We start from the raw sequence: 26,436 nt of genomic DNA, 5'->3' as shown, positions 1-26,436 counted from the left end.
ACGTACGCTGTGACGTGCTGTTTTCTTCGCTTTATAATTAGTAACATTACAAGCTCATTTTCCTGGAGGAAATGGGAAACAATGGCGAGCGAGCGTGACTGCTCTTAGGGGCGAAAACAAGGCCACCCAGCAGCGTGCTAAGCTAAAGCTAATGCTCGGCTCAAACACACCATACATGACCAAGAATGGACTGATTTAAATCAGTTACTGTTGTTCAAAAAGTTAAAAAAAACCACTAAAGCTTCTGGTTTGTTTTTAGCAAGTTTTTGAGGATTTTGTTAAGCATCTTTAAAGAAAACACACACAAACATTAATCAACACTATTTCTTTCTGTTCTCATTCATTAGGTTAAATGTGAAAGGTATAACCCAGATTAGATTATATCACAGATCTGCAACCTTTATGACCAGAACTTCCACCAGATCAAATGTAAGTGGAAAACATTTAACCTTTAAAGTTACACTAATGCAGCTCTTAAAGTTTCATTTATATTGTTTTGATATTAAAAAATGTATCTTTTGTTGCATTGATAAAGTTTAAATTACAATTCGGTTGCTTACCTTTTCATTATTTTTTGGTTTTTGTATCTCATTTTAGCAGTTTAATCCTTTGTTTGCACCATTATTAGGTGAAAAAGAATCCTAGCATTTTAGTTGTGATGAGTATGTGATTTCACCCCCTCTCCCTTTTTTTTTTTGTTTAATTTTGGCTTTTAGAAAATCTAGTTTTATTAGGGTGTTTTCTTGAAGCTGTTTTAGAAAATTAGCCTGGTGTGCAAATAAAATATAAACAAGATCTATCTATCTATCTATCTATCTATCTATCTATCTATCTATCTATCTATCTATCTATCTATCTATCTATCTATCTATTTAATCATTTGGTGGTAGCTTCAGGGAGCCACACATATGGCTCCGGAGCTGCAGGTTGCAGATCCCTTGTTTAAGTGTAAAAACTTTTAAAACAGAAAACATGCATATAAGAATACATTTTCATAAATTTTTATTACAATATGAAACTCATTAAAGAGACAACAAGAAATATTAATTTTTAAAAAAAAAGCAGTACATTACAATGAGACCAAATTAAGCCAGTTTTATTTAATTTGATCAAAATCAATGTAAGGACTGTCTGTGTGGACATGTTGAACCGTTGTAGTAGATATATTAGTAGATATATTTTCATTTCTTATTATGTCAGTTGGAGCGAACTGAACTATTCGCTGTGATTTCCTTGTGAAGCTGTTGTCAGCTGCAGCCGTTTGAACATCGACACTGTGACGAGTCTGTAGCAGCATCTAGTGGCTGAACACAGAGAAAAATCTCATAATTAAACCCCAACAAACAAATCTTTACTCAACATGAGCTCTGATAATAGTTCCTCAAAAGGCAAAGCTTTTTACACCAAAAATATAAATCTGACCTGAAATTTGAACATAAACTCAAACGAGGCTTTTAAGTTTTTTTTTTTTAATTGCTTGTTGCGTCACACATTAACCATCTGATAAACACTAGGTTCCTCTCAAAGGCTTCTTCTTTTTGCTTCGGCCCACTGCAACCCCGAGTGATGACAACATGGCAGAGGACAACAGTGTCCCTGTGTGTGTGTGTGTGTGTGTGTGTGTGTGTGTGTGTGTGTGTGTGTGTGTGTGTGTGTGTGTGTGTGTGTGTGTGTGTGTTATGCAGCATGTTTCCCTCCCACAGCCAGCCCGACAGGCTGTCCAGTCACTTTCAGAAGAGGGAGACACTCGACTCACATGGTTCAGAATCACACAAAGGTTCCTCAAGACGGCGGCGGACAACTGGCTGAAAAGTAAGTTGACCAGGATTCCCCGGAGCATATCTGAAATATATGCACGTAAAGTCAATTTGCTGGCGTTTCTTTTTCCTTCCTCGTCAGCATTTGTGCAGCAAAACTGGCCTTGGGAGAGAGAACTCCAACAACACATTTCCATGAAGACTTCCCTCTCGCGATAAAGAAAGAAGAAGCTGGTGATCCTCAGAAGTCCGTTGGGAGAGCGAGTGTGTCGTGCGTCGTGCTCATCGACGATGGCGTCCACAGGTCTGCAGCTGCTGGGCCTGGTCCTGGCCATCGTGGGCTGGGTGTGTGGGTCGCTGGTGTGTGCGGCGCCTCTGTGGCGCGTGTCGGCCTTTGTTGGCGGAGAGCTGGTGATCGCTCAGGTGCTTTGGGAGGGACTGTGGATGAACTGTTTGTCTCAGACCACAGGTCAGATCCAGTGTAAGACCTACGACTCCACCTTGGCTCTGTCCACGTCTGCACAAGCTGCCCGGAGCCTGACGGTTCTCTCCCTGCTCCTCTGCCTTCTGGCCCTCATACTCGGGGTTTCCGGGGCCAAGTGCACTCACTGCATGGGCGACGGTAAGCAGGCCGACAAGGCTCGGCTGGCCCGGGTAGCAGGGGTTCTCTTCGTGGTGGCGGGCCTGGCCTACTTGATACCGATCTGCTGGACCGCCCACGCCATCATCAGGGACTTCTACGACCCAAAGGTGGCGGCTCCTCTGAAGAGAGAGCTGGGGCCAGCCCTGTACCTGGGCTGGGGGGCCAGCGTCATGCTCTTGGTAGGGGGGGTTCTGCTGCACATCGGCTCCTCGCCGCCAGGAGCCCGAGCGACGCCGGTGTTCGGGAGAGCTGCGAAGGACAACCCTCAGGCGGCGGCGGCGGCGGCGGCAACAGAGGCCAAGCAACAGGAGAAATCTTTTGTTTGAGGAGCAAAACATCCTCGGACAAGCTCCTGGAGCCGACACTTGTGTTTTCTCTTATTTTATACAAAAACTGATGTTGCCTTCGGGCCTTTGAGTGAGTTACATTGTGATTTCATGACATTTCACTCAACTGACAGGGGCAAAGTGTGTAAAAGCTCCGTGCCGAGGTGGAGTGGGGACGAGCTGTGGGAGGATTTTAGATGATTACATGTTTACTAATGCATGTGACTTACATTTCTTGGATTCCAGTCGCCCTCTGCTTGTGTTTGTGAGTGTGTGCTTGTGAATGTCTGCATTTGTGATTGTGTGTGTGCGTGTGTGTGTGGGCTGTGAGTGTACACAAGGCCAGTGTGCATAGTAAACGTGTGTATGCTGATGAGTGTGGGCAGAAGTGGTGCTGCTTGTTTAATGACTTTTCACACAAGTTATTTTTAAAAAAAAATTTTATCATTTCACTCAATAACAAACATAATGTGTTTTTATTTTTACTATGTCTTCATAGAAATGTCGCATTATACAGAATACTCTTGTCACATATTACATTTAAAAGTTAGATTATCAAAGAGAAGTAACTTGTTTTGACACATATTTCCAGACATGAGTTAAACCAAACAGTTTCAGGCAGTTTAAAACATTTGGCTGTCGTAAATAAGTCCTCTGGTTCAATAAAATGTTGAAAATGTGTAATAAATATTGAATATCTTGAAGTTTTTTCTTTCCATTTCATGTGCATGTGTTCAGATGCATATTGCTTCTTTGTGTGGGTTTTTTTGGGGAGGGAGGGGGCGGGGGTTCTTTTAATTAAGGACAATTTGAAATGAATAAAGCAAAAGCAAAACACATTAAAAAAAAAAAACATTTTAAAAAGTATTTGATCTTAGTATGAGGGAATTTTCCTCACATGTGTTACATCGTCTTGTTCGGCAGGTTCTTGTCGCGTTTCTGATCTGCTCGATTTTTTAATCAGAGTCACGGTTTAGCCACAGCTGCCACTTGTTCGGGGTGTTCTATCACGGCTGTTTCTGAGGTGACATTTTGGTTTTCCCATGTATTTGAATGAGAGGATGGAGGCGGCGGGAGGCGGCGGGAGGCGGCGTTCAGGGCTTTGACGGCGAATAAAAACCAAACCGCTCGACTAGTCAATAAGTTGAAATGAATTTTTGTGCAGGAGAGTTTCCTCTGTCATTTAATGGTGTTTAGAAACCGATACGATATTCACCTTTCTTTTTTTATTTGCAGCCTTCTGCTTAATGTAAACAGTAACCCTTTTCCCACAGGCTAATAATACTTTTTAAAATAAAATAACAATAATAATAATAAACCAAATAACTAATAATGATATCTTTAAATGAATGTGCAACCATTCAAACTCATTCCTTGAAGTAGCACAAAAGAGTGCATTAAGAAAACATTAATTGTAGCTCAGTTTGCGCCACACTGATCTACTCTGGTGTGTTCTACCCAGATACCTGGCATCTCCTTTTGGACGCAAGTTCCTCAATGTTTGGGTTTCAGGCTCTGAGCTGAAGAAATCCTGAGGCTCGAGCAAAGGTGTTCATCAGTCAGACGTCTCCGGTGGGATGTTTTCGTCATCTTCGTCAAAGAGAAGAGCTGCTCACATAAATAAGTGCTGCTGAACATGGAGGGCATCTGAGCAGCTTGGCTGCAGAGCCGAGGCGTCATGTCAGGGATGAAATGTGGAAATTGTGCAGCGCCCACAGCGTCATACTTTGACTTCAGTGTGTCACTACACTGGGGTTCAATCAGCTTCATTTGGAGATCGGCTGCTGCGTTTTCCACGTCAACTGCAAACGGATTGCTGAGCAGTTCAAACCTGCATTTCCGGACATCAAAATTGGCAAATCGCCGGACAAACGCGGTGGTAGAGATCTGCGTTTGCATTGGTTTGGCAGCAGGGAAAGTGGCCCAGGTTTTGTTGCAGCATCTGATTCTCCCACGGGCACAAGTTAGTTTTGAAAGCCCTCACTGCAGCGCACATGTCTGCGATGATACGCCTTCGCCCCTGAAGCTGCAGGTTCATCGAGATGGCTCGTGATGTCACACTAAAAGGCGAGCTCACACAGAAACCTGCTGTGTCTTTCCCTTTGCTTTCCAGGAACTGACATCCTTCCTCATGCAGCTGGGAACATCTGTTCAGTACTTTTCCTCGGCTTCACCATCGTTCCTCTGTGTGATACGGCACGTCTGTGCATTCCGAACCAAACTCCTCCAGGATAGAATGGAACTGGCGGTGATTCAGACCTTTGGCTCCTACAAAGTGAACTACTGATGTTACCGTGGTCATAACGTGTTCCATCTTTAGGGCTTTGCCACACACTGATTCTTGATGGATGATGCAGTGATATCCAGTTAGCTCACCTGCACAGTCCTCCTCTCGCATCTTTTCCTGAACCCTGCCCACCCGGCCACTCGTTTGACCGCACATCGCTGCCGCACCATCTGTTGTTAATCCCACCAGTTTATCCAATGGCAGCTTCATTTCAGTTACACATGTGTAAACCTGCAAAGATTTCCTTTCCGGTGGTTGTGCCACGCATCGATTTTAATCCCAAAAGTTCCTCCGTGACACACGGGTTTGAGTCCACTCCGCCGGATGAAGACGGAAGGCCGGGCAGTATCAGATGTGTCGCTGCTCTCATCCACAGCGAAGGAGAATGCCACAAAATCTTTTCCCTTTTCCATCAGCTGCTCATATAGTTTGGTGGCGAGATCACATGCGCTATCAACAACTGTGTTTCTGCTCAGGCTCACGTTTTAAAAGGCTTTTTCTCTGGCACACGAGGTCACAAACTTTCATCATGCACTTTTTCACAAACTCTCCCTCATCGAAGGGTCGGGCTGATTTTGCGATCTCTGCTGCCACAATAAAACGAGCCTTTACAGCAGCTTCACTGTGTGATCTGGCTTTTCTGAACGTAGTCTGTTGTGAAACCAAACTTCTTTTCGTCTCTTCTACTTTCCGACATGTTTTGTATCATAGTGTCGTCTAAAGTTGTACTCCTCCGTCATAGCCATGCTGGCACCACGTACAAGAAAAACAGGTCTGTCTTTAACATATGTAAACTGTCATGGTTCCGGAAGGGCAGACCCAAGATGCAGAACACACGGGACAGGTTTGAAAGGGGAAAAAATCAAATGTTTATTGAGAAGGCGGATCCTTCGGCTCCCAGGAAACCACTGCTGAGAAGCCTCTCCACGGCGCAGGATGGGGAGAAGGTGGCGAGCACCGGGAGTCCGCAGGGGGGAACAGAAAACGCTGCGAAAGCAGGGGGGGGGGATTAACCAAAATCCAAGGATACAAAACCCAGTCTTGGCTCAATGTTTCAAATCGCGAGCTCCAAGATCAACACTAGAAAAACGACTCTGAAGAGAGCTAGGCCAAACAATTACCGCAAGCAGTAGTACGGACTGGCAACGACCCTCTGGCAGCTCCAGGCTTTTAAGGGTGGAGCCGCTGATGAGCCACAGGTGAAATGAGTTATCCTCCCCCACGGCTGCGCCTGCTCTGCTGTCAAAATGCGAGGGGGAGGAAGACACACCACACACCGAACAGAAAGACAACACTCACCAAAACAAACAGAACACAACATAAAACATAAAACTGCCAGGACCGGAACCACCGAATCCTGACAGTAAACAGATATTCTCCCCGCGATATATGCTACAAGTACATTTTTGGTTTACATATGTATACGTATAGGTGTGTGTGTGTGTGTGTGTGTGTGTGTGTGTGTGTGTGTGTGTGTGTGTGTGTGTGTGTGTGTGTGTGTGTGTGTGTGTGTGTGTGTGTGTGTGTGTGTGTGTGTGTGTGTGGATAGCGTTTTTCCTTTTGTGTATATTTCTATGTTTGTTTTTAATTTTGTCTTGTTCCTGTGTTTGTATATAGTTATGATAGTCAGGTTCCACTTATGTATTTCTCTTCTGTTAATTTATTTATTCATTTCACAGTGAAAAAATATGAAATTATTAAAAAAAAAAAAAACAGATATTCTGCCTTCCATCTGTCCAGAAAGTTCCTGTTTTCTGTCTTTCTTTTTGTCATTTTTGTGAGGGTGGCAGGGTGCCAGTAGTAGCATGGGGACGCTATGACTGCTGTCAACAGAGGAGAGGCTGTTTGTGGAAAGCGCCAAAGCGCCAGCAGAGCATTCCATGATTTTAAGTATTAAGGTGGTCCGTGTCCGCCTGTGCCCGGGGTCAGCGTGACGTCAAAATGGCCATCTACCCTGCGGGACTGGGCAGACTGTGTGCATGCGCCAGAGCCTACTGAGCGCTTCTGTGAGGAGATCCTCAGTCTCCCCGTCTGAACATCACAATTTAAGAGAAAATGAAGGGCCAGATGGCTCAGAACTCCTGGAGTGAAATATAAACAGCTGCAGGAAAGTTTTTGAAATGTTTTTGGGATCTTTACGTTACGTTATGGAACACACACGGCCCTAAGCCCAGTATGTATACGATCATCTGCGCAGAACAAATTTGGCCTGCGGGCCAGAGTTTGACACCCATGATGTAAACCTTCAAAGTGGTTATTGGCTTTAGCTAGGCTAGGGGTGAGCTGGCTTTCAAAATAAAAGCCTCCAATCTTTTCAAAATAAAAGTCCTTGTTTATTAAAAATAACATCACAACCCCCAAAAAATTATATTTAGGGATTAGGTAGATTATAGGTTAGTTGGTTAGTTCAATGCTAATGCTTCCAATGCTTTTTAATGCTTTTTAATGCTAATGCTTGCTAGTTAGCTTAGCAGATTAGCGTAATAAGAAAAGACAAGACGCTAGGTCAGGGACACCTGGGGAGCAACCTGTGTGGTTTTCAGGTAGAAAGCAGGTACTAGCCTAGCATGCTAGTTAGCATGCTAACAAAGTTTGTTCAATTGAGCTGATATTTTGAGCGTGGCCTAAAGGGGGGGCTAGGGTTATGGATAACTAGCTAATTAGCCGGGTCCCACCCACTTTGGACCCCACCCGAGGGTTAGGGTTACAGGACCAACCCTAGCTGCAAGTCGCTTGCTTTGCTTTATCTAAACACCACCTCCACCACCCACGCCCACTATAGTATATCCTTATCTCTGGAAACCAGAAAAATTAGGATTATGGTTGGGTAAGGTCGTGGCCAATATGCCTCGAGCTAGATTAGAGTTTAGTTGGCTTTCAAAATAAAAGCCCCCCACAACCTTAAAGAATTTCATTTGATCAATATTTAAATGGGCCAAAGGCTATGATTGGGCCAGAGGCCATGATTGGGCCGACCCCGACGGGCCAGAGGCCAGAGTGCGAGGTCCCGAACAAGGCTGCTTGAAGCTTTAATGTTTGAGATGTTTCATATAGATAACACCACCAGAACCTGGTCAAAAAGAGAACGTCGTCGTCTCTTTCTCACATAGTTTCGGACAAAGGTGTCACATTAAACATTGAACAGTTAAGATTTTGTCTCATTGACACATTTAATTTTCCCTTCTGCTTCATGTAGATTTTCTCCAGTCTGTTTTTATGCGTTTGGAAAAGTGAATCAAATCGAGGCTGTCGACGCAACGCTACTGTAAATCATGACGGATGTCTGCATGTTCGGTCCAAACGGATCACCATTACATCGCAGTGACAGCGCCCCTGTTCAATTCTCTATTTTTCTGTATGGAGTTTGCATGTTATCCTTTGTGCATTTGTTGGTAATCTGCTGCTTTATCTCTTTTTTTCCCCCCAGGCAGAAATCCCATTACTCAGCAGTAGTAGCAGTAACAATACACCAGGAGGCAGCACACAGCGACATGAGAGCCACTTCAAGCACAACCACTGATTATTTCATGAAGGTGAAAAGTGTGGAATTACGACCTGCTGATGAAGAGGAACCAAAGCACAGCTCATGTTTGAAAGCTCCAGCGTTTCCTTCTTCTCATATTTGCTTTGTCTCACTGAGAATCACTGTTGTTGGCCTCTGCATTACATTAAAACCTGATCTGTGTGACATATTTGCAGTCTGGAGTTGGATTTTTTATTTTTTTTAAAAGCTGTTCTCTGGCTGAGGCTTCAAATTACGTAATGTAGTTTCATACCTCTGACTTGTCAACGGGCCTGTACATGTCTGTGAATGTTGTGACTTCATGAACTCCATCCCGCTGACACGCACAAAAAACAGATTCCGAGCTGCTTTCAGTCACAAGAAGCAGGAAAATGGTTAAAAACCTGAGCCGAGGAGTTCATGATGAAATGAAAAGGAACCAGCACAGGTTCATTCTGAGGCTCTTCTGAGACCGAATCTGAACTATTGTTATTTTCTCATCGTATGACCTTCAATGACCTCCAGCTCTTCCCGCAACAATATTCCAGTAGATTTTTATTAAACTGTTTCAATTCTAAGGACTTTCTGATTTCAGAATGCGGTGGGTCAGATGTGTTTCTGTAAGAAAGTATCCAGCAGGCCGGGAGTTTGACAAAACCAGCACTGACCAGTATGACACTCTTCTCTGGCGTTCATTATAAGACGAGGTTAACAAGTGACCGCCGTGTGCGAGGAGCTTCAGCAGCTCTTGTAATGTATAACCTGAAGTCCAAATGTCCGCTTTTGCCTGGACATGTTCACTTTTTTGGGGGGAAAGTCACAGAAATGTCAAGGTTTTTTTTTTAATTCAAGGGATTATTAAATGTGTATTTAAACCGATCTGCACTTTGCACAGAGCAGTTTGTAACTCTGGTCTGATCATTTGTGAGAGCAATGTTTCATTATTCATCTTATTACATTACAGAAATTAGTAAGAAAAATGTTGTTAAACTTGTTTTATTTTAATTTGTCCAATACGAATTGCTAATGAGCTGTTATTCTTAATTTCTAGACAAAAGAAGCTTTTTTTTTTTTTTACTATCCCATTGAAGAGATTTCAAAATTATTTTAATACACTGATTGTTGAGGAGAAATTGTTTGTATAACCCAGCATGTTGAGTTCTCAAAGCACTCTACATTCTCAGGCACATTCACACACCGGCGGGTTCAGTGTCTGGCTCACTCAAGAGCACTTTATTGTCACAAAATAAGAATAAAACATAGAATTACAAGAAATAGAACCCGACTGTGCAGGAGAGGAAAGACGCCGAGTGTAACCCCCATATGAAGCTTGTATGAAAAAAAATGCTCCCCTTCAATAAAGATCACTGTCATGAAAAGAACATTTAGAAAAGGGAACAACAAGCAGAGAAAACTGAGAAAGGGGTTAATAAAAACCTAAACCACAGCACTCAGAGTCAGTGGGATCCTGTTTGGACATTGGTGATTAAATAATTTAGCCTTAAAGAGAGCCGAAGAAGAAAGACATTCGTAGAGTTATAGAGTTGGAGCTCATGAAAGACTTTGACATCTTGACAGGAGGGATGGGGGGAATATTGTGATGGGGAGATCGTCGACAGTCACCCTGTCAAACCCAAAGGAAACCGTTTTCTCTGTAGTTTGCCAACATTTATTGCCGAAGCACAACAATCCTCCCAGTGAAAGACGGAGCAGAAACATCTGCCGCGGTACTTTGGGTGGATTGAATGGTTTTTCACTTTTATTTCCTTCACTGACCTGCTGGCAGTGTTTTGGTTTCTTTAATTCTTTTACTATTTGTGCTAAATTTCTCTTTCCAAAGGACGTGTAACCTTATCTCAAATTCAACTATTTAAATGCCAGTTTATTCATTTAAAAGGTTTATTATTAAAAAAAAATAATGTATAAAGAGCAGGAGGATGGGACTTTAGTGTTGATTAGAGGCTTGGATAAATTAAAGACATAATTTAATTGCATTTTTTTTACTTTTAGAAGGTGTCATGGTGTTGATTTGTCCCTGTTTGATCTTCTCACAACTGATAGTGATCAATTGCTTTTCACAGTGACAGTTCACAGTCATTGGTGATGACGTAAACTTCAGCAGATTATTTCTCTCTAAATAAATAAATACATTATTAGTGAGTTGTTTTTAGAGACTTGAATGTTTTCTGAAAACACTCACTTAATGTCAAGAAAAGTTTGAACTTTTTAAATTCAACTCACCCAGAGAGACTTTTTGTTTTCGAATTTAAGCTTCAAAGATCAATTTACAAGATGAAATGGGCGGAACCTCAACAGACCTGGCAACATCCCTACCATTCGCCTGAGGACAAACCTGGCAATATCGCTGAGAACGTGGACCGTTGTTGTCTTAAAGCGACAGGACCACCAGTCAGTCCCGTGCAAGCTGCGCGCGGGATGCGTGTCTCTTTAAGAAGCTCGTGACAATAAGCAGTGGTGGTGAAAGTGGGGTATGTAAGTCTGTGTGAGCGCGCGGGGCTGTTTTGCCTCTTTTACCCCGACCTTTGGATCTCACCCCCCGCCCCGTCGGAGGTGGAGGAGGCAGCGCCGCCGTCCTCTCTTACAATTGGCTCTTCTTCCCTGGAACCCCGTGGCACGCACGCGCACACAAACACACACGCCGTCTCTACACATAGTGTGGCGTGAGTGTGCGTGATGCTGCGGGAGCCCAAAGTCCCCGGTCCGTGGCGCACACACTTATCGGAATGTTTGAAGATTAACGAGGCCGCGCGTGAGCCACTGTAGACAGACACAAGGCCTGCGACAGCCGGCCAGGAAGCGCGCGGAGCGGGCGGACCCGGACCGAGGAAGTCACCGCCGCATCGGAGCACGGCCCCGGCAGCGACACGATGACCGAGAAGCGGATGTCCCGGTGGTATTTCGGCGGGCTGGCGTCATGCGGAGCCGCCTGCTGCACGCATCCTCTGGACCTCCTGAAGGTGAGGGGTTTGGGGGGGGGGGGGGGGCTGCTGCAGCCTCATCCGGGCACCGAGTCCAGCCGCTGTGCCCCTGCAGCTGGACTCGGTGCATGGAGGGGGCAGCATCGAGGCCTGGGCTGCAGGATCCAGCGGTGTCCAGAGGCTCGAAACCGCCAGATCTCCTGCCTCTCACAAAGCGAAACTCTCAAGTTCCCCTGCAGGGGTTCTGGCTCCACTCCAGGGGTTCTGGCTCCACTCCCGAAGTATTTGACGCGTCAGGATCAAACCTGACCAGGATCCCAAATCCCTGGTTCGAGCTCTTCTGTGCAGAGTTTGCATTTTCTCCTTGCACGTGCATGGCTCTCTAAACCAGGGCTGTCAAACACATCTTAGTTCAGCAGCCACATTCAGCCCAATTTCATCCTGACAGGACCAGGGTGAGACGGCCTGATGAAAATAGTTCTATTTATGCAGAACCAAACTGACTCCCGTCTCAACATGGAAATTTAATTAAACTTTAATTAAACCTTCCGGCGTTTTGAAGATGAACACTCCTGCAGTAGATGTTTGAAAGGGATGGAAGTGCTCTTAACACCTTAAAAAACCACGTTCCAAAACTTAATTTCTTCCTCTTGTTCAAATTAACGAATAATGAATTAAGCGACCAATCAATAACAAAAAGCACACCACTTCCACTTTAAACTTTTATATGGACAGGAAGTCATGTTTGAAACGCTCACTAATAAAGTCCAAACTAAACTATAAAACTAGTGACAGCAGACACTAGTTCAGCAACCTTTTACTACAAATAATAAAATCTCATAATTAGACGGCCGTTCAACCTCTTCCAGAGCTCCAGTGTGAACATAGGCTCCGCTTAAATAGGTTTTTTAACTATAAATCATTTTGATCAAGTTCATTCTTTTCCCACACGTTTTATTTTAAGGGCCCATAGCAGTGTTGGTTTGTTACTTTGAAAAGTCGTCGAAGTTAAAGAGACGTGAGGGTGTGAGATCAGGATGTGAGCTCGTCGTGCGGACGACCCTCAGCCAAGTGAAGAGACTCGAAGCCTTCGTCTTCTTGGTCTCCGGCGTTCCGTTTTTTGCGCCGCTTTCTAAAAGTTGCACGCCGTTCAGGCACCGTGCGTGGAAATCCGGTGTAAAGCGCATCGCAGCAGGCAACGTAGTAGTGACTTCAGAGCACGAGGACCACGGCGCGCCGGGTTTTTAAGTCCAGAGGGTAGAACGTTGTCCCTGCTGCAGGAGTCCTTCTCGCGTCCGCCGTCTTGCTTTGTCTGGGCGGAGCGGCGTGGGACCCTGATCCCACTAACCCGTGATTAGACTCGTGTGCTGTGTAATTTTATAGTGGAGGCTGGTGATCAGCGCGCTTGGACGGAGGGCGTCCTCCATGTATCATGGTGGCCACAGCTCTGACGAAGGAGATCACCCTGGACGAGACCAGACCAGGACGTTTGGCTGCTTTCAAAACACGGGTCAAACTCTACAAGTCCTCCGTAAATTATCCCCAGTTTAAAAATGGCCTCACGAAAGGACTCGACCTCGCTCTGGGAGACCCGAGCAAAGCTCTGTCCTCTTTAACGTTTTATTATTTGCACCACATTGTGAGTTTAAGATGCGATTACACTCATGTGATCTCTAATTAGATTACAAGCTGGACGGCGATCCCGCCGTCCAAGACGTCTTACAAAAGACTTGCGGTGCTCAAGAGTTTGACTGAATCGTATAAAAGTTCTCTGCGTTTCTTTCTGTGAGTGAAGTTGAACACGTAAACCTGACTGCGAACACAGACGAAGACTTCCTAGTAGTCGTTTACGGTTTTAAACTCACCACTTATACTTAACTTTTAAGTTTATCTGCATTGAAAATGTAACGTGTGTATTTTTTCCAGCCACTGTCGATCAAACGCGTCTCGTAAAAAGAACAGTCAGCACATTATCATGAAGCTCTTCACTAAAGCACGTCTGAAGACGAGATGATCTCCACTCTACGGGTTGTTTGTTTGCACAAACGCAGACTCTGTTGAGTAACAGTGAGTTCAGCGTGAAAAACACATGAAATAGACTTTGAGCTGCTTGCAGCTGGGGGTTTTTTTAACGGTTGGTTAAAAAGAGAAGTTCCTTTCCTGTCTTCCTGTGTGCAGTTTGCATGATCTACCTTTTCATAATAATGTTTTGTCTGACAAAAGTCACAACAATAACAATTCGGCAGCCCCACAGTTTGAGACTAAACTGAGCATCACGTACCAGACCCAGGATCACACTTGACATCCCAGCAGTGGGGACGTTTCAAAGCTTTTGAACAGGAGACACTTTATTTTGAAGGACATAGAATGTGCTGTAGTAGTTAATGAGCCGTCAGCTGGCTGAGCTCGCCCTTGTACGGAAGAGTTTTAGGGCCACTGAAGAAAAAAAAAAAAATCCGGAGGCTAAAAAAAAAAAACAACCTTCGTGGTCCCAAAAAAAGTCGAAAATCAAAGTCCAGATTTTTTTTTTTCACGGAGAGACGTCTGTCCATCCCTCATTATTTACCCGTAGATGTGAATTCACATTAAAATCACTTAATTCTGACTATATCGGGTTGCTTACTGCTTAAGGACGTGTGATTTTACACAGGATTTCCTTGATTGATAAGAACACATTTAAATAAGCAGCCCGGGATCCGTGCCTTTGTCCTTCGCACTCGGATGAACTTCCGCGACGGAACCAGGCAGCAGGCTGCTCTGTCTCTTCTGGTCCTGATACTGATGATAACTGTGTTCCTCTACAGAACCAGGCAGCAGGCTGCTCTGTCTCTTCTGGTCCTGATACTGATGATAACTGTGTTCCTCTACAGAACCAGGCAGCAGGCTGCTCTGTCTCTTCTGGTCCTGATACGGATGATAACTGCACCGTGTTTATGAGCGAGATTCTGTCCTGAAGCATCTTTTCATCACTTCATTAAACCGCCTGATGTGCATTTTGAGGAAGCAGTCACACTCGCTGGCATGTGGATGGACGGACTTTTTTTTCCAGCTTGAAAAAAAGAAAATCTCGAATATGATTTTCGACTTTTTCTGAGGCCACAAAGGTTTTTTTTTTTTTTTTTTTTTGCCTCCGAATTATTATTTTTTTTCTTCAGTGGCCCTAAAACTCTTCCGTACCCTTGCGTTAAAGCAGGGGTGTCGAGCACATTTGAGGGTCACGTGCAGCCAAATTTCATCTTGAGTAAGTCGGACCGGTAAAATAGTTCCATGATAACCTAAGTTTTTCTTTGTGGTGGCGCAGCGTATATGTTTTGAAAATGTCAATATTTTCACAAAAAAAACAAACATTTCCTTTGGAAAATGACGAGAATCTCAACATAAAGTCAAATTTGAATGAAAACTTCTGCTGCAAAAAAAACGGTGAAATGTCCGAAAACTTCTAGAACTCTTGCATTGCGCATGCTTTCACAAATTCACCCAGTATTCCTGTCGTGTCCGCTACTCTTAAGAAATTATTTATTTATTTTAAATCTATATTTTCTTTAAGATTTTTACACGTTACGTGATGGTTTGTCCGGATCGGAGCCTCTTGCAGGCCGGGTTTTGGACCACGGGCCTCGTGTTTGACACCCCTGGTTTTGATGCCCGTTGTCACTTTAGACAGGAAAGAAATAGTGTCGTCGTGTTTGTTCACCATGTCAGTTCTACACATGCAGGTAGGAAGTAGGAAAAGAGTCACGGCTGTGGAGCTGTTATGATTTTCATGCAGTCTGGACGTCCTTGAGTTGCTGCTGGGGCAGAGTAAAGAATTAATATTTACATTTGAACAAAAACAGGCAGAAATTGTTAAATGTGCTTATTAACATGTAACAGAATTTGGAAGTCGGCGTGTAGATGTAGACCTGAAGGCCTGATGACGGAGAACTTGATGTTTTTAACCTGAATCAGAACAGATGACCGTGGACGTCTTCTGATGAAACTGTTCCAACCTTTAGGAGGCTGAGGGTTTGTTTGTTTGCTTTCTCTCAGTTCCATATTACTTCTTCTCTCTGCGTCTGACTCTCATGAAAGATAATCCAAACCAGGGGTGTCCAACATGAGGCTCGTGGTGCAGAACCAGCCTGCAAGACGCTCCAATCCGGCCAAACCACCAAGCAAATAATGAACATGTCAACAAAAACATGGATATATATATATTTTTTTGTTTTGTTTTTTGGAAATTTCACTGTGTTGTACATCAAAAGGTTTCATTGAACTTGTGGGAGTTATTATTTATTTTTGGTGAAAATATAGACATTTTCATTGCATGCACTGACGTCTTAGGTTTGAATTTAAAGATTAATATGACACTATTTTACTGGTCCGGCCCACTCCAGATGAAATCGAACTCAATGTGTCATCTGAACTGAGCTGAAATGCTTTTCACACCACCAATCCAGACAATCCTGCACTTTCACTTTTAAAGGGGTAAAATTATGCAAAATTCGCTTTCTAATGGTTTTCTAACAGTACTAATCGTCCCCATACCTGGACTGACGCCCCAGAAGTGAAGACAGTCCGTCCTCTCTCTCCCTGGCTTGTTTCAGTTTTTAAAAAGTGTGTTGCTCCAACCAGCCAATCAGAAATCAAACCCTATATAGTGTCATCGGGGGTTCAGCCAATCCCAATCAAGGTAGGCCCTCCCTTTGACTCCTCCCACAATTAGGCAGCTCTGCTCTGGCACATGGCACCACGAGTGGAAGTACTTCCTCCTCTTCCCAAGATGGGCATGTGTGGGCGGAGCCAGTCCAGCTCACACAGACACAGCAGATTCTGAATGCAGCTCCTATGATCCAATATTCAAATGGAGGAAAATCAAGGAAAAGCTGGATTTGGGGACATAAACTTTGAATAAAATGTTTTTGGACAAACGAGACCAAGTGAAATTGTTGAAAAGCTGGAGAATATGACCCCTTTAAGGATTATTTTGGCACTATTTTACCGCTCCGGCCCACTCGAGATGAAATTGAACTGAAAAGCGTTTGACACCACTAATTTAGACAATCCTGCATTTTGACCTTTAACATAGAATGAAATCCAGGACATCCCACATTCCGTTTGTCGTAGCTTCAGGGACATTCGCTCCCAAACGATCATTTTGTCCTTGTTTACACCTGCTTGCTGGAAAGCTTTGCCGATGTGCCGCCGTTTGTAGATTTGTTCCGTGTGACGTGCTTTTCAACCACCCCTCCGTCTTTCAGGTGCACCTGCAGACGCAGCAGGAGGTGAAGAAGAGGATGATGGGCATGGCCGTCCATGTGGTGAAGAACGACGGCGTGCTGGCTCTCTACAACGGCCTCTCTGCTTCCCTCTGCAGGCAGGTATGTCACCGACCATCTGATCCTCCGCAGCAGTGACCAAGTGTTCCGCAGGTTTAGTTCTGTACAGCCTGTTGTGTCGGTGGGACAGGATACAAGCGGCTGAACCCAAACACTGAAGTATGAATGACGTCTGAAGACGGTGTGTGTGTAAACAAACACACAATGGGACACGTATAGGACTTTTACATCTTTTTTTTTTTTTTTTTTTTTTAAAGCTTGGTTCGATCCAAAACCGCGGACGCACGGGAAGAACATGCAAACTCCACACAGAACAGCTGAATCCTCCAGTGCAACATTTCCACATATAATCTCTCTAAAGCATTTATTTTTTTTGTTTAACCTGAGATAAAGTAGGAGAGCTTTTATCAGCTGTCGGTTTATATTTTATTACTGCCATTAAAGTATATCTTAGATTTTATTTTCACTGTTTACCACAAAGATGCTTCTAGATAAAACGACCGGGAATGGAGAACTACAAGGACAATGTCAAGGGACACTTTTTTTTTTTACCTTAAGGTTTTTAAAGTCATAAAGGGAGAAAAAAAAAAATACAATCATGGGCCATTTATTTAGAATAAAAGAGGATTTGTGGGTTTAAAAAGTATTTATCAGTGTTTCTGTGTGAATCTATGTACAGTTTCTCACATCTTTTTGTCCTCATTGTTCGTTTTGAGGAAACGGGATCAGGTCACTTTCTCAGTCAAGAGTTAATAAAAAAACGATAGTGCAGCTAAGTTTTTTGGAGTGAAGCCGTGAAGTTTTTCGAGAAGTTTTAGCTTTTGGAGCAGCAGGACAGGAAGAAGTGATTCAACGCAAAAGAAAGAGAGACTCTTTTAATCGCCTCCTGATATGAGAAGAACCCAGATCGATGTGAGCTCCTCTCTTCTTCCTCAGATGTCGTACTCCCTCACTAGATTCGCCATCTATGAGACGGTGAGGGACATGCTGGGCAGCACCAGCCAGGGCCCCATGCCCTTCTACCAGAAGGTCCTGCTGGGAGCCTTCGGAGGTAAAAATAAAAAAAACCTAAAACTTTTCAGACTCACTCGTCAGACGCTCCGATCAGCTCCGTTTCTTTAATAACAGGTTTCACGGGCGGCTTCGTGGGAACGCCGGCCGACCTGGTCAACGTGAGGTACGGAGGCATCAAGCACACAACAAGCGAATGGTTATCTTTGGAGGAAAAACTAACTTGATGCTTTTGATGGCAGGATGCAGAATGACATGAAATTGCCGCCAGAACAGAGGAGAAAGTGAGTTTTTACTTTTATCTTCGGCAGTTAAAAAAAAAAAAGTTAAGGAAAACTTCTGCCATCATTTTATTCAGTAAAACCTCCATGTCTTTTAGGCCCCGGTTAATGTTTTCAAATTTTGTAGTGCTTTGTGTGTAGTGCGTTTACACAACGATGGTGTTCGGAGTCACTGAAAACAGATCCCAAGGTGGAACTTTTTGAAAATGCTCAGACAAACGCAGAAACGGGTGAAAACGCAACTTTTCTAAAAACGCTGCTCCTGGTCACCACGACCATAGTAACTAGTGGTTCTGCACATGCTCAGTAGCTCTACAGGAAGAACAACGTTTCCTCCAGAGTGTCATGACTCCCAGTCCATGTTCTCCTGGGACTTGGTACTTTTATTTTGACAGTCACCGTAGTAACAATCCATCTTGGTCGTCTGTCCACTAGAACGTCTGTGTTCTCACCATTGTTAATGTTTACAGCAGATTGTTCTCTGCTGTGTGTGTGTGTGTGGTTTCATTACATAAACAACCAACAGCACCCTCTAGTGGCCAACTACACAATATTTTTTCACATAAGCTAAAACGTTTGACTTTCTCGAATCCAAGATACAGTATGTCAAAACATTTTGAATATTTAATCAGATGTGATTTTTTTAGAGGAAAAAAATCCTAATAAAACAATCCACTCGTCTGTGATGTCCTAATATTGTAGTTTTAAGTTGAGCGATTTGTTCTTTGTCTGCAGTTACAAACACGCCATCAACGGACTCTTCAGAGTCGCCAGAGAAGGTACAGTATGTGCAGATCACTACCAGGTAAATCTCGCCGGGTCGATGGCGTCTGACGTTTGATCTGCTCTCTGGACTGATGCAGAGGGTGTGAGGAAACTCTTCTCTGGAGCGTCCATGGCCTCCAGCAGAGGAGCTCTGGTCACAGTGGGACAGGTGAGGCTCTTCAGTCTCATCCAGTATGAAGGGAATCTTGTTTCCCTAATGTTCTTTGCTCAGTGGCCGTACCTCAAACGTCTCCGCGTGTCTTCGTCTTTTCCTCTGTAGTTGGCGTGCTACGACCAGGCCAAGCAGCTGGTGCTGGGAATGGGCATCATGGGAGACAACATCCTGACACACTTTGTTTCCAGCTTCATTGCTGTGAGTATCTGCGTGTCGGTTCCAGTCCGCGTCAAGCTTGGCGGTCTGCTGACTCAGCTTGTGTAAACCGCTGCTCTGCAGGGAGGCTGCGCCACGTTCCTCTGCCAACCGCTGGACGTGATGAAGACGAGGCTGATGAACTCTAAAGGAGAGTACACAGTGAGTGCAACCTTCTCTGTTCAACTTACAATTCCCCCCCCTTTCTCCGTTCCCTCGTCTCACTCTCTGGTCACTCCATCCTGTGTCTGTTTGCAGGGCGTGGCTCACTGCTTAAGAGAAACTGCCCGGCTGGGTCCGCTGGCTTTTTACAAGGTAACAAACGGTCACAAGTTTAACTGTTTGTTTTGCCCTTGAAGTGAATTCCAGTTGAATTTTGTACCAATCATGCAACAAAAGCTCCCAAAAACCCTCATCGTACCATGTACAAAGTGTAAAAAAACACCCTGTCTGAATTTTGGTGGCTGGAACATGAGATTTACAACTTGAAAGTGAAGTTGAGCTGGAGCTGCTCAGAGCAGCCGGACGGAGACCTAATGGATGTGTTGGACAAAGCATGGTGGAGATGAAGCTGCCAGGCAGGTGGAGATGAAGCTGCCAGGCAGGTGGAGATGAAGCTGCCAGGCAGGAGGAGATGAAGCTGCCAGGCAGGAGGAGATGGATGAATGTAATGAGGAAGTGAAACGTGAGGATGGTTCAGCAGGGGAGAGGGATGGAGGCAAAAAAAAATCCCTGAAGGCTAAAAACAAAAAGAAAAAGAGCAGGACACCCTGCAACAAAAAAAATATATCTCCCCAGACAACGACCCCCCCACTGGAGTCCAGTTGGACGTGAAACAGGAAGAAGGAAATGCCACGTCGTCCCAGGACCACCTGGGAACTGCAGAGAGACCCTGGAGGAAGTTACCAGACACCCCTAGGTCTCTCATCATCCCAATGCCGGATTAAAGGACGGCGTCGACCACAGTCCGCCATGTTCTCAGTGTTTCCCAAAGCTCTAACGGAAGCTTAAGGTAAATAAACACATTTATGAGATTAAAATGTACCAGAAGAGCAAAACACATGCAGGAGTGTGTTCCTCCAGGACTTCAGTGGACTCGGCAGAGAAGATGGATAGACTGAGTCGTAGAACTCCTCCGTCTCGTTGCTGAGGTGTATTCAGCCTCCTCTCAGCCGGGAGCTTCACTTTCCAGAGGCTTTGATGGACAAGCCAGCATTTATGAAAAAAGAGCAAGAATTGGAAAACGGCAATAAGCACGATTCCTGTCGCCATAAAATCGTCTCAATACACCAACAAGAGCAAAGAAAGCCGTCAATGTACAATATGTTTATTAGGGACTGAGCCTGAAAGGGTTTTTATGTTTATCAGAAATTATAATGTTGACTTCAAAAAGGATATAAAGTGTTTAGCTGGGCTCGGGGTGAGCTGGCTTTCAAAAGAAAAGCCCCAAATTTTTTTTCCAAATAAAAGTCCTTGTTTATCAAGATTTACACCAAAAACCTCAAAAATGTATATTTATGGATTAGCTAGATTAGAGCGTCAGTTGGTAGAGCATGAGACTGTCATTCTCAAGGTAGTGGGTTCGTGTCCCACGCCGGGCGCCACCTTCCCGTGGGCTCACCACCTGCAGGAAGGTTCTTAAGCGGTGCAATGTGATCTGGGTGACGGTTCTCAGACTGACACCCCCGCGACCCGGAAACGGATAAGCGGGAGTGGATGGATGGATAGATTAGAGTGTAGTTGGCTTTCAATATAAAAGGCGCCCCACAATTTTCTAAATAAAAGTCCTTTTTTGTTAAAACCTTCAAAATGTATATTTGATCAATATTTAACTGGGCCAGAGTGCAAGGTCCCGATCAAGGCTGCTTGCAGCTTTAATTTCCCCTTTTGGATTATAGTCTCATCATCACAATCCCAAGAAGAGAGGAAACCCCTCAGAACCTCCGGTCCGGCCACTGGTCGGTTGATGTGATGGAGAAAAGGCTCATGGGGAGTTTAACGCCATGTTTCTGTTGTAGGGTCTGGTTCCTGCAGGGATCCGCTTGATTCCTCACACGGTGCTCACCTTCATCTTCCTGGAGCAGCTCAGGCAAAACTTCGGCATCCGCATCATCTCATGAGCCCGGGGGCTGGTGATCGTCTCCCCCCACCCCCACCCCCACCACTACCACTACCACCACCACCACCACCACAGCTTCATCACTCTGCTATTCATCAAGTACAAGATTAAAAGGGAAGGTGAAGACGTGTACAGTTCATTACTGTGTTTTCTCCTTCTGCTCTACCTCTCAGAGCACCAGTGTCTTAAAAGGACCTGATCCTTTCTCCTACTAGAAAGTTCTAAATGCTTGATGTAAAATAATGAAACGTCACTGACCAACCTGCCAGATTGGGAGAATAATCGAGTAGTCCTAGCAGATGTTAGGTAGATCGTACTGAAAACAGTTGAATACTAACTTTAATAATTTCCAAATGTTTGTTTAATTGCACTTAAAGGCCAGTGGCACGTGTGCGAACATGCAGGTTGTTGCTAAATTGTGTTTGTTTTTCTTTCCGGCCATGTCGTTTTTACGGGCCAACGCGTTGTTTCCTGGAGGTACTACATGTTGTTGTTAAGCTGTAAGCAAACACGACGAGCGACTGCTGTTCTCCTGAATCTGTCCGTCGTTCCCCCTCAGTCATTCCCATCGGCGCAGACCAAACGCAGTCTGCTCTCTATTTACAACTGGAAACCAACAACCAACCATTGAAATCTGGCGAAAGAGAGGACCAAGCTTGTTCGTGTGAAGCAGAGAGTGCAGGATGAATGAAAAAGGCTCTTGTAGTTTTCCCAGTTTCAGTGTAATCGCTTGTTTTCTTGATCCCCTGTAGAGAACTGCTGTCCAGTGCACACACTGTATTTCCATCCATAATGTTCCTGCTCGCTCGGTGTCATTGAGTGTCACACTTTGACTCAGGATGCAGCTGACTTAAACGGCACTTTAGCAAAAAAAAAAAACTTAACTATCTTGTAGCGTAGAAAGCGGCGCTGCTTGCTCACGTGTTCAGACACATTCTGATGTTTTGGTGGCTGGGCTGCAGTGAAGTGTCCTCTCTGCTGTGCCTGCTCTGTTTACAGGGTGCCTTACACTCTCTGTCCTGCAGGGGGCAGCGTGGCAACGTGTTAAATATGCTGTTTTAATGCTTCTTGATCCCAGGGTGCATTCAGAAGAAGAGCCTGAAAGGTCTTCGGACCAGGACCTGTGTGCCTGCATGTTGGTGTTCCTGAACTCAGCCATATTGTCTGTAACGGTCTGTAACGGTAGCCCGACTTTAACGAAACTGGAGCAACGGTTCTGTGTTAGTGACTTTGTGTTTTGTAGGTCATGATCTAATCATTTTGAAATTAAAATACTAATTCAACATGTGCGTATGTGTTTATTTATGCGTTATGGGCCAAGTGCTGATCAATCAGAACACAACTTCAGTATTTGTCCTCATTAAATGAAGGACGTAGCGTCGCTCAGCTCGGGGTGATTTTTCCAGAGGCGCAGCTCGGCGCTGGACTTCAGGTGAAATGACGGATGACAACAGTGATGCTCTGTCACTTTGCCCTGATGAGCAGGGCTGCTCGGTCCTTTATTAACACAATCCATCACATGAGGGACTCCAGCTGTTCACCTCCAACACCACATCCATGAACATGTGTGAGAATCTGCCTCTGCTTCTCTCTCATAACAGCACTGCCGTTTCTCTCTTACATGCTGAGTCTCTGCAGAGCGACAAGACGTCCACACCGAAGACGCTCCTTACCTCAGAATTATGCTTTAGTGGTATGTAAAAAAAACAAACATGACGTGTTGTCGTCATGAAACACGTAAACGACTGACATTTTCACGTTAACAAACAAGCACATGCAAGAAGCACGAGACCTTCTGCTTTTTGAGGACACTGACTCAGACATGAACAAAACAAGATTTCACATTTAATCCTGAATAACTGACGCGTTACTTTTTGGTTTTGCATGATTTTCTTTTTTTTCTTCATTCAAATTTTATTTCCAAATGCAATATGTTCACTCAAGGAACAACAAACTTTTGGTTACTTTGGGACTTTTAACCCCTGTAACCCCCCCCCCCCACACACACACACACACACACACACACACATGATTGTCAGGATAGCAATGTCAGAACAGAGCTGGTCTACTTAGTAAGAATGTCTTTCAAGTGTGATATCAATTCTGTCCACATGTGGCTTGTGCTTAGTTTTGCATCATTGACTCTTGCCGATGATAGTTCTAGATAGGCAATGTCCATAAAGCTCAGAAGTCAGCGAGTACTTGAGATGTCACACAGGGGTTTCCAGCCCTGGACAACAATCTTTGCTGCGGTTCGGCCTGCCAGCCAAATCTTTTGCTTCTTGTCCGAATCCGCAATGCGAGAGTCCTTATTTAGAGGATGTACAGCTGGGTCCAGTGGTAACCCCTGTTAGTTCTGTCAGAGTACTAATAACCGTCTCCCACAAACCAAAAACTACTGGACATTCCCATACCACATGTAGAAATGAGCCGGTGGTTCCATGAGGGCAGAAGGAGCAACATGGGTCTGGGACCAATCTCATCTGGGGTCTAATGCATGGTGTTAAATATGGCAACATTTCAAATGTATGTAATGATGATTTGGACTGTCTTACTCTGGATCCGATCAGCTTAACTTTTTTCGTTATTCCACAAAGTCCCTGTCCCAAGCTTTCATTCCGTGTGTTGCCTTGTATATCTGGGCATTTAAATTGTGGATACCATTTGTTGTGGAGCATTCTGTCTCTAGTATAAAATAGGATGGTCCTTCAAGCCTGACCAACCCCATCATTTAGCAAAATTTACTGATTTATGTTCTCTAATTTCAAACTTCATATTATTACATTCACGTGCCGAAATTATATTGTGTTAAAAAAACAAATAAACGTATAAAACGACCAGGAAACTGAACAGCAACAACAACACGTTTCTATATTAGCTTCACGAGGCATTTAGAGGAGGGACAATTAAACACTGGCGAAGGAGCTTGGAATGAAACGCCTGTTTGCCTCCAGATCTAATATTTGTCTCACATACATTAGATGGATTATCTACGTATTTCTGTTTGTATTACTAAATATTCTTTGGCATATGAAAGATATGAAAAGATAAAGAAACAACATTTCATTAGATGACATTAAAACCAAATAATTATTTTTGTATATTGTTCTTCCACTGGCTTCTGTGGTTTTTTTTCCATATTTACTTCATTGCATACTTTCCCAAAGTCACACTTGAAACTGTCCGCCAGCGTGCGCCAAACAAAAACATCTGCATAGCTGACGCAGCTTCAAAATGCTTGAGACACTCGCCTCAGTTTCTTTCCCGTTCATTCGATTTATACAGACGGCGCGGTGGAGGAGTGGTTTGCGTTGCCGCCTCACAATGAGAACCTGATGGGTTTTTCCTCTGTGGAGTTTACATGCTCTCCCTGTGTGTGTGTGAGTTTCCTCCTGCAGTCCAGAAACATGATCTGGAAGTCACTCGGGTTTGAATCTGAACGTACAATCCAGAAATTCAAGTTAAAACTGCCTCACGCTGAAAAAGCTGAAGTCCCATGTGGTCTGCAGCCGTACAGCAACGTTTAATATGAATCTTGTTAAGAGAAAAACGTCGGCGAAGAAAGAAATTTTATTAACTGAAAGGTCACAGCGAAGCTTCGGTCTGAAAGAACAGACTCAGAACAAATCAGATTGCTTCTTCGTCGCTCAGCAAAAAGTCTGGTAACATACTGCCGGGAAGAAAAGAGACTTTCACAGTTTCAACTTTAAATCTGAGTGGATTTCACTAAAGTTTACGAGTGTAGAAGAATGGCAGTTAAAGTAAGGACATACACAGTTCTTTGTAATAATTGTAATTTTCATGCATCGTGTCTTTTCTCTCAGATCTGGGATTCAAACCCAAAGTCAAGCTTCAGATGCAATACTTCTGTAATATCATATATTATCATTGAATCAACTATGATCATCAAAAGGCATTAAGTAATATTTCAGTTTATCGCTCCACAACAACAGAAATAAACTGAGTAAGAACAGAGATCTTTATAATCAGCACTGTTACTCTCAATATTTATATTTATTCACCCGAAACACTGTGAGATCCCCCATCAGTTAACTTTGTACCGACTTCTCACAACAGTCTATAAAACTCAATTAATCTGCAGAAACGATTCACCCAACAAAGCAGAAATGCATGAAGTGCGCGGAATTATCCGTCCCACTCAAATAAAGGTGAATTACGCTTTTTCATGAGTCACTGAAAACCAGGCGTTGGAGGTTAAAAGGATCATCTGAGCTTTAATTCTCTGTTCAGTGCTGAAGTGGACTTCATTGATTTAAAAAGACGTGAGCAGTCTTGCTTTAAATGAGAGTCAATTTAACCCTTTACGTTGCTGGTACTCGGCCAATATCAACAAATCCAGTGGACTTTACCATCTACAGCAGTAAGGATTTCGGTTCAGACCCTTGACAGATATCTTCATCTTTAGCCCCGTCTCAGGGAGTTCTGAGGCTTTGCGGGTGATTTTGGGAAGATGCAAGTGTAAAGAATCTGTCTAAATATACATGGACTCACATTTGGTCCAATGATCATAAAACGTAGAACCAGACATTGAATTAATAACTAATTAATTCAAGGTTACTTCTTCTGCACAGCGCATGAGGGACAGAAACTTAACTGAGAAACTACACTGGCTCGAGGGTACGGGTTCAATTAGGCAGCGAGAGTCAAAGCCGAGACTTTTACCCACCGTGTGTCTGTCAATGTGGACTCATGAAGAACTCATTTCTAATTTATTCTGAGAAGAATCAATTTAACTTTTCACTTTTTCATTTGTAAAAATGAAATACATGAAAACCGTGTTTTATTTTCCCTCCACCTCACGCTGCTGCGTTGGTTTAAAATCCCAATAAATTGATTTAGATTTGTGGTTGTATTGTGACAAAATGTGAAAGACTTGAAGGACACGCACGCACGCATGTACGCACGCACGCACGCACGCACACAGTTTTCTTTATGACTCATTCACATCTCGGCTGCAGAAGCAACGAGTTACTAGGAAACGTATTCTTTGGATTTAAGGTCACAGGGATGCAACGCCTATCTCCTGGGATAAGAAATGTCTCCGTGCCTCGCTGTGCTCCAGTCAGGGTTGTTCAACAAAAACCACTGTACACCAGA

General features: G+C 44.0%; 2 protein-coding genes across 3 annotated transcripts; both read left to right on the top strand.

The window, feature by feature from the left end:
• The first annotated feature begins 1,726 nt into the window (after positions 1–1,726).
• LOC308110200 (claudin-4-like) lies at positions 1,727–3,428 on the top strand. Of its 2 annotated transcripts, none has more exons than XM_080464362.1 (2): positions 1,727–1,812; positions 1,900–3,428. In XM_080464362.1, exon 2 carries the CDS (start codon positions 2,049–2,051, stop codon positions 2,724–2,726), a length of 678 nt encoding a protein of 225 aa, XP_080320488.1. In that variant the 5' UTR covers positions 1,727–1,812; positions 1,900–2,048; the 3' UTR covers positions 2,727–3,428. The 2 variants fall into 2 exon arrangements, with proteins under 2 accessions (XP_080320488.1, XP_080320489.1); XM_080464363.1 differs by having other exon boundaries at positions 1,911–3,422.
• Positions 3,429–10,858: 7,430 nt separating this feature from the next.
• slc25a10b (solute carrier family 25 member 10b) lies at positions 10,859–22,607 on the top strand. The gene is made up of 11 exons (XM_080464361.1): positions 10,859–11,493; positions 16,695–16,814; positions 17,709–17,823; positions 17,901–17,949; positions 18,026–18,067; positions 18,800–18,843; positions 18,928–18,998; positions 19,110–19,202; positions 19,284–19,361; positions 19,458–19,514; positions 21,218–22,607. The coding sequence occupies exons 1-11, from the start codon at positions 11,404–11,406 to the stop codon at positions 21,317–21,319; spliced, it is 861 nt and encodes a 286-aa protein (XP_080320487.1). The 5' UTR covers positions 10,859–11,403; the 3' UTR covers positions 21,320–22,607.
• The last annotated feature ends 3,829 nt before the right edge of the window (positions 22,608–26,436 follow it).

Source organism: Lipophrys pholis, assembly GCF_963383615.2.
Source record: "Lipophrys pholis genome assembly, chromosome: 5".
Lineage (NCBI taxonomy): Eukaryota > Metazoa > Chordata > Actinopteri > Blenniiformes > Blenniidae > Lipophrys > Lipophrys pholis.
The sequence above is the reverse complement of the archived record's forward strand: the minus strand, read 5'-3'. Positions and strand labels throughout refer to the sequence as shown.

What these genes read in the sequence shown, in the direction of transcription:
- LOC308110200 (XM_080464362.1), top strand. Translation starts at nt 2,049, where the DNA reads ATGGCGTCCACAGGTCTGCAGCTGCTGGGCCTGGTCCTGGCCATCGTG.
- slc25a10b (XM_080464361.1), top strand. Translation starts at nt 11,404, where the DNA reads ATGACCGAGAAGCGGATGTCCCGGTGGTATTTCGGCGGGCTGGCGTCA. An exon ending in CTGCTTCCCTCTGCAGGCAG is followed by an intron (nt 16,815 to 17,708) that starts GTATGTCACCGA and finishes CTTCTTCCTCAG; the next exon opens with ATGTCGTACTCCCTCACTAG. An exon ending in GTCCGCTGGCTTTTTACAAG is followed by an intron (nt 19,515 to 21,217) that starts GTAACAAACGGT and finishes TTTCTGTTGTAG; the next exon opens with GGTCTGGTTCCTGCAGGGAT.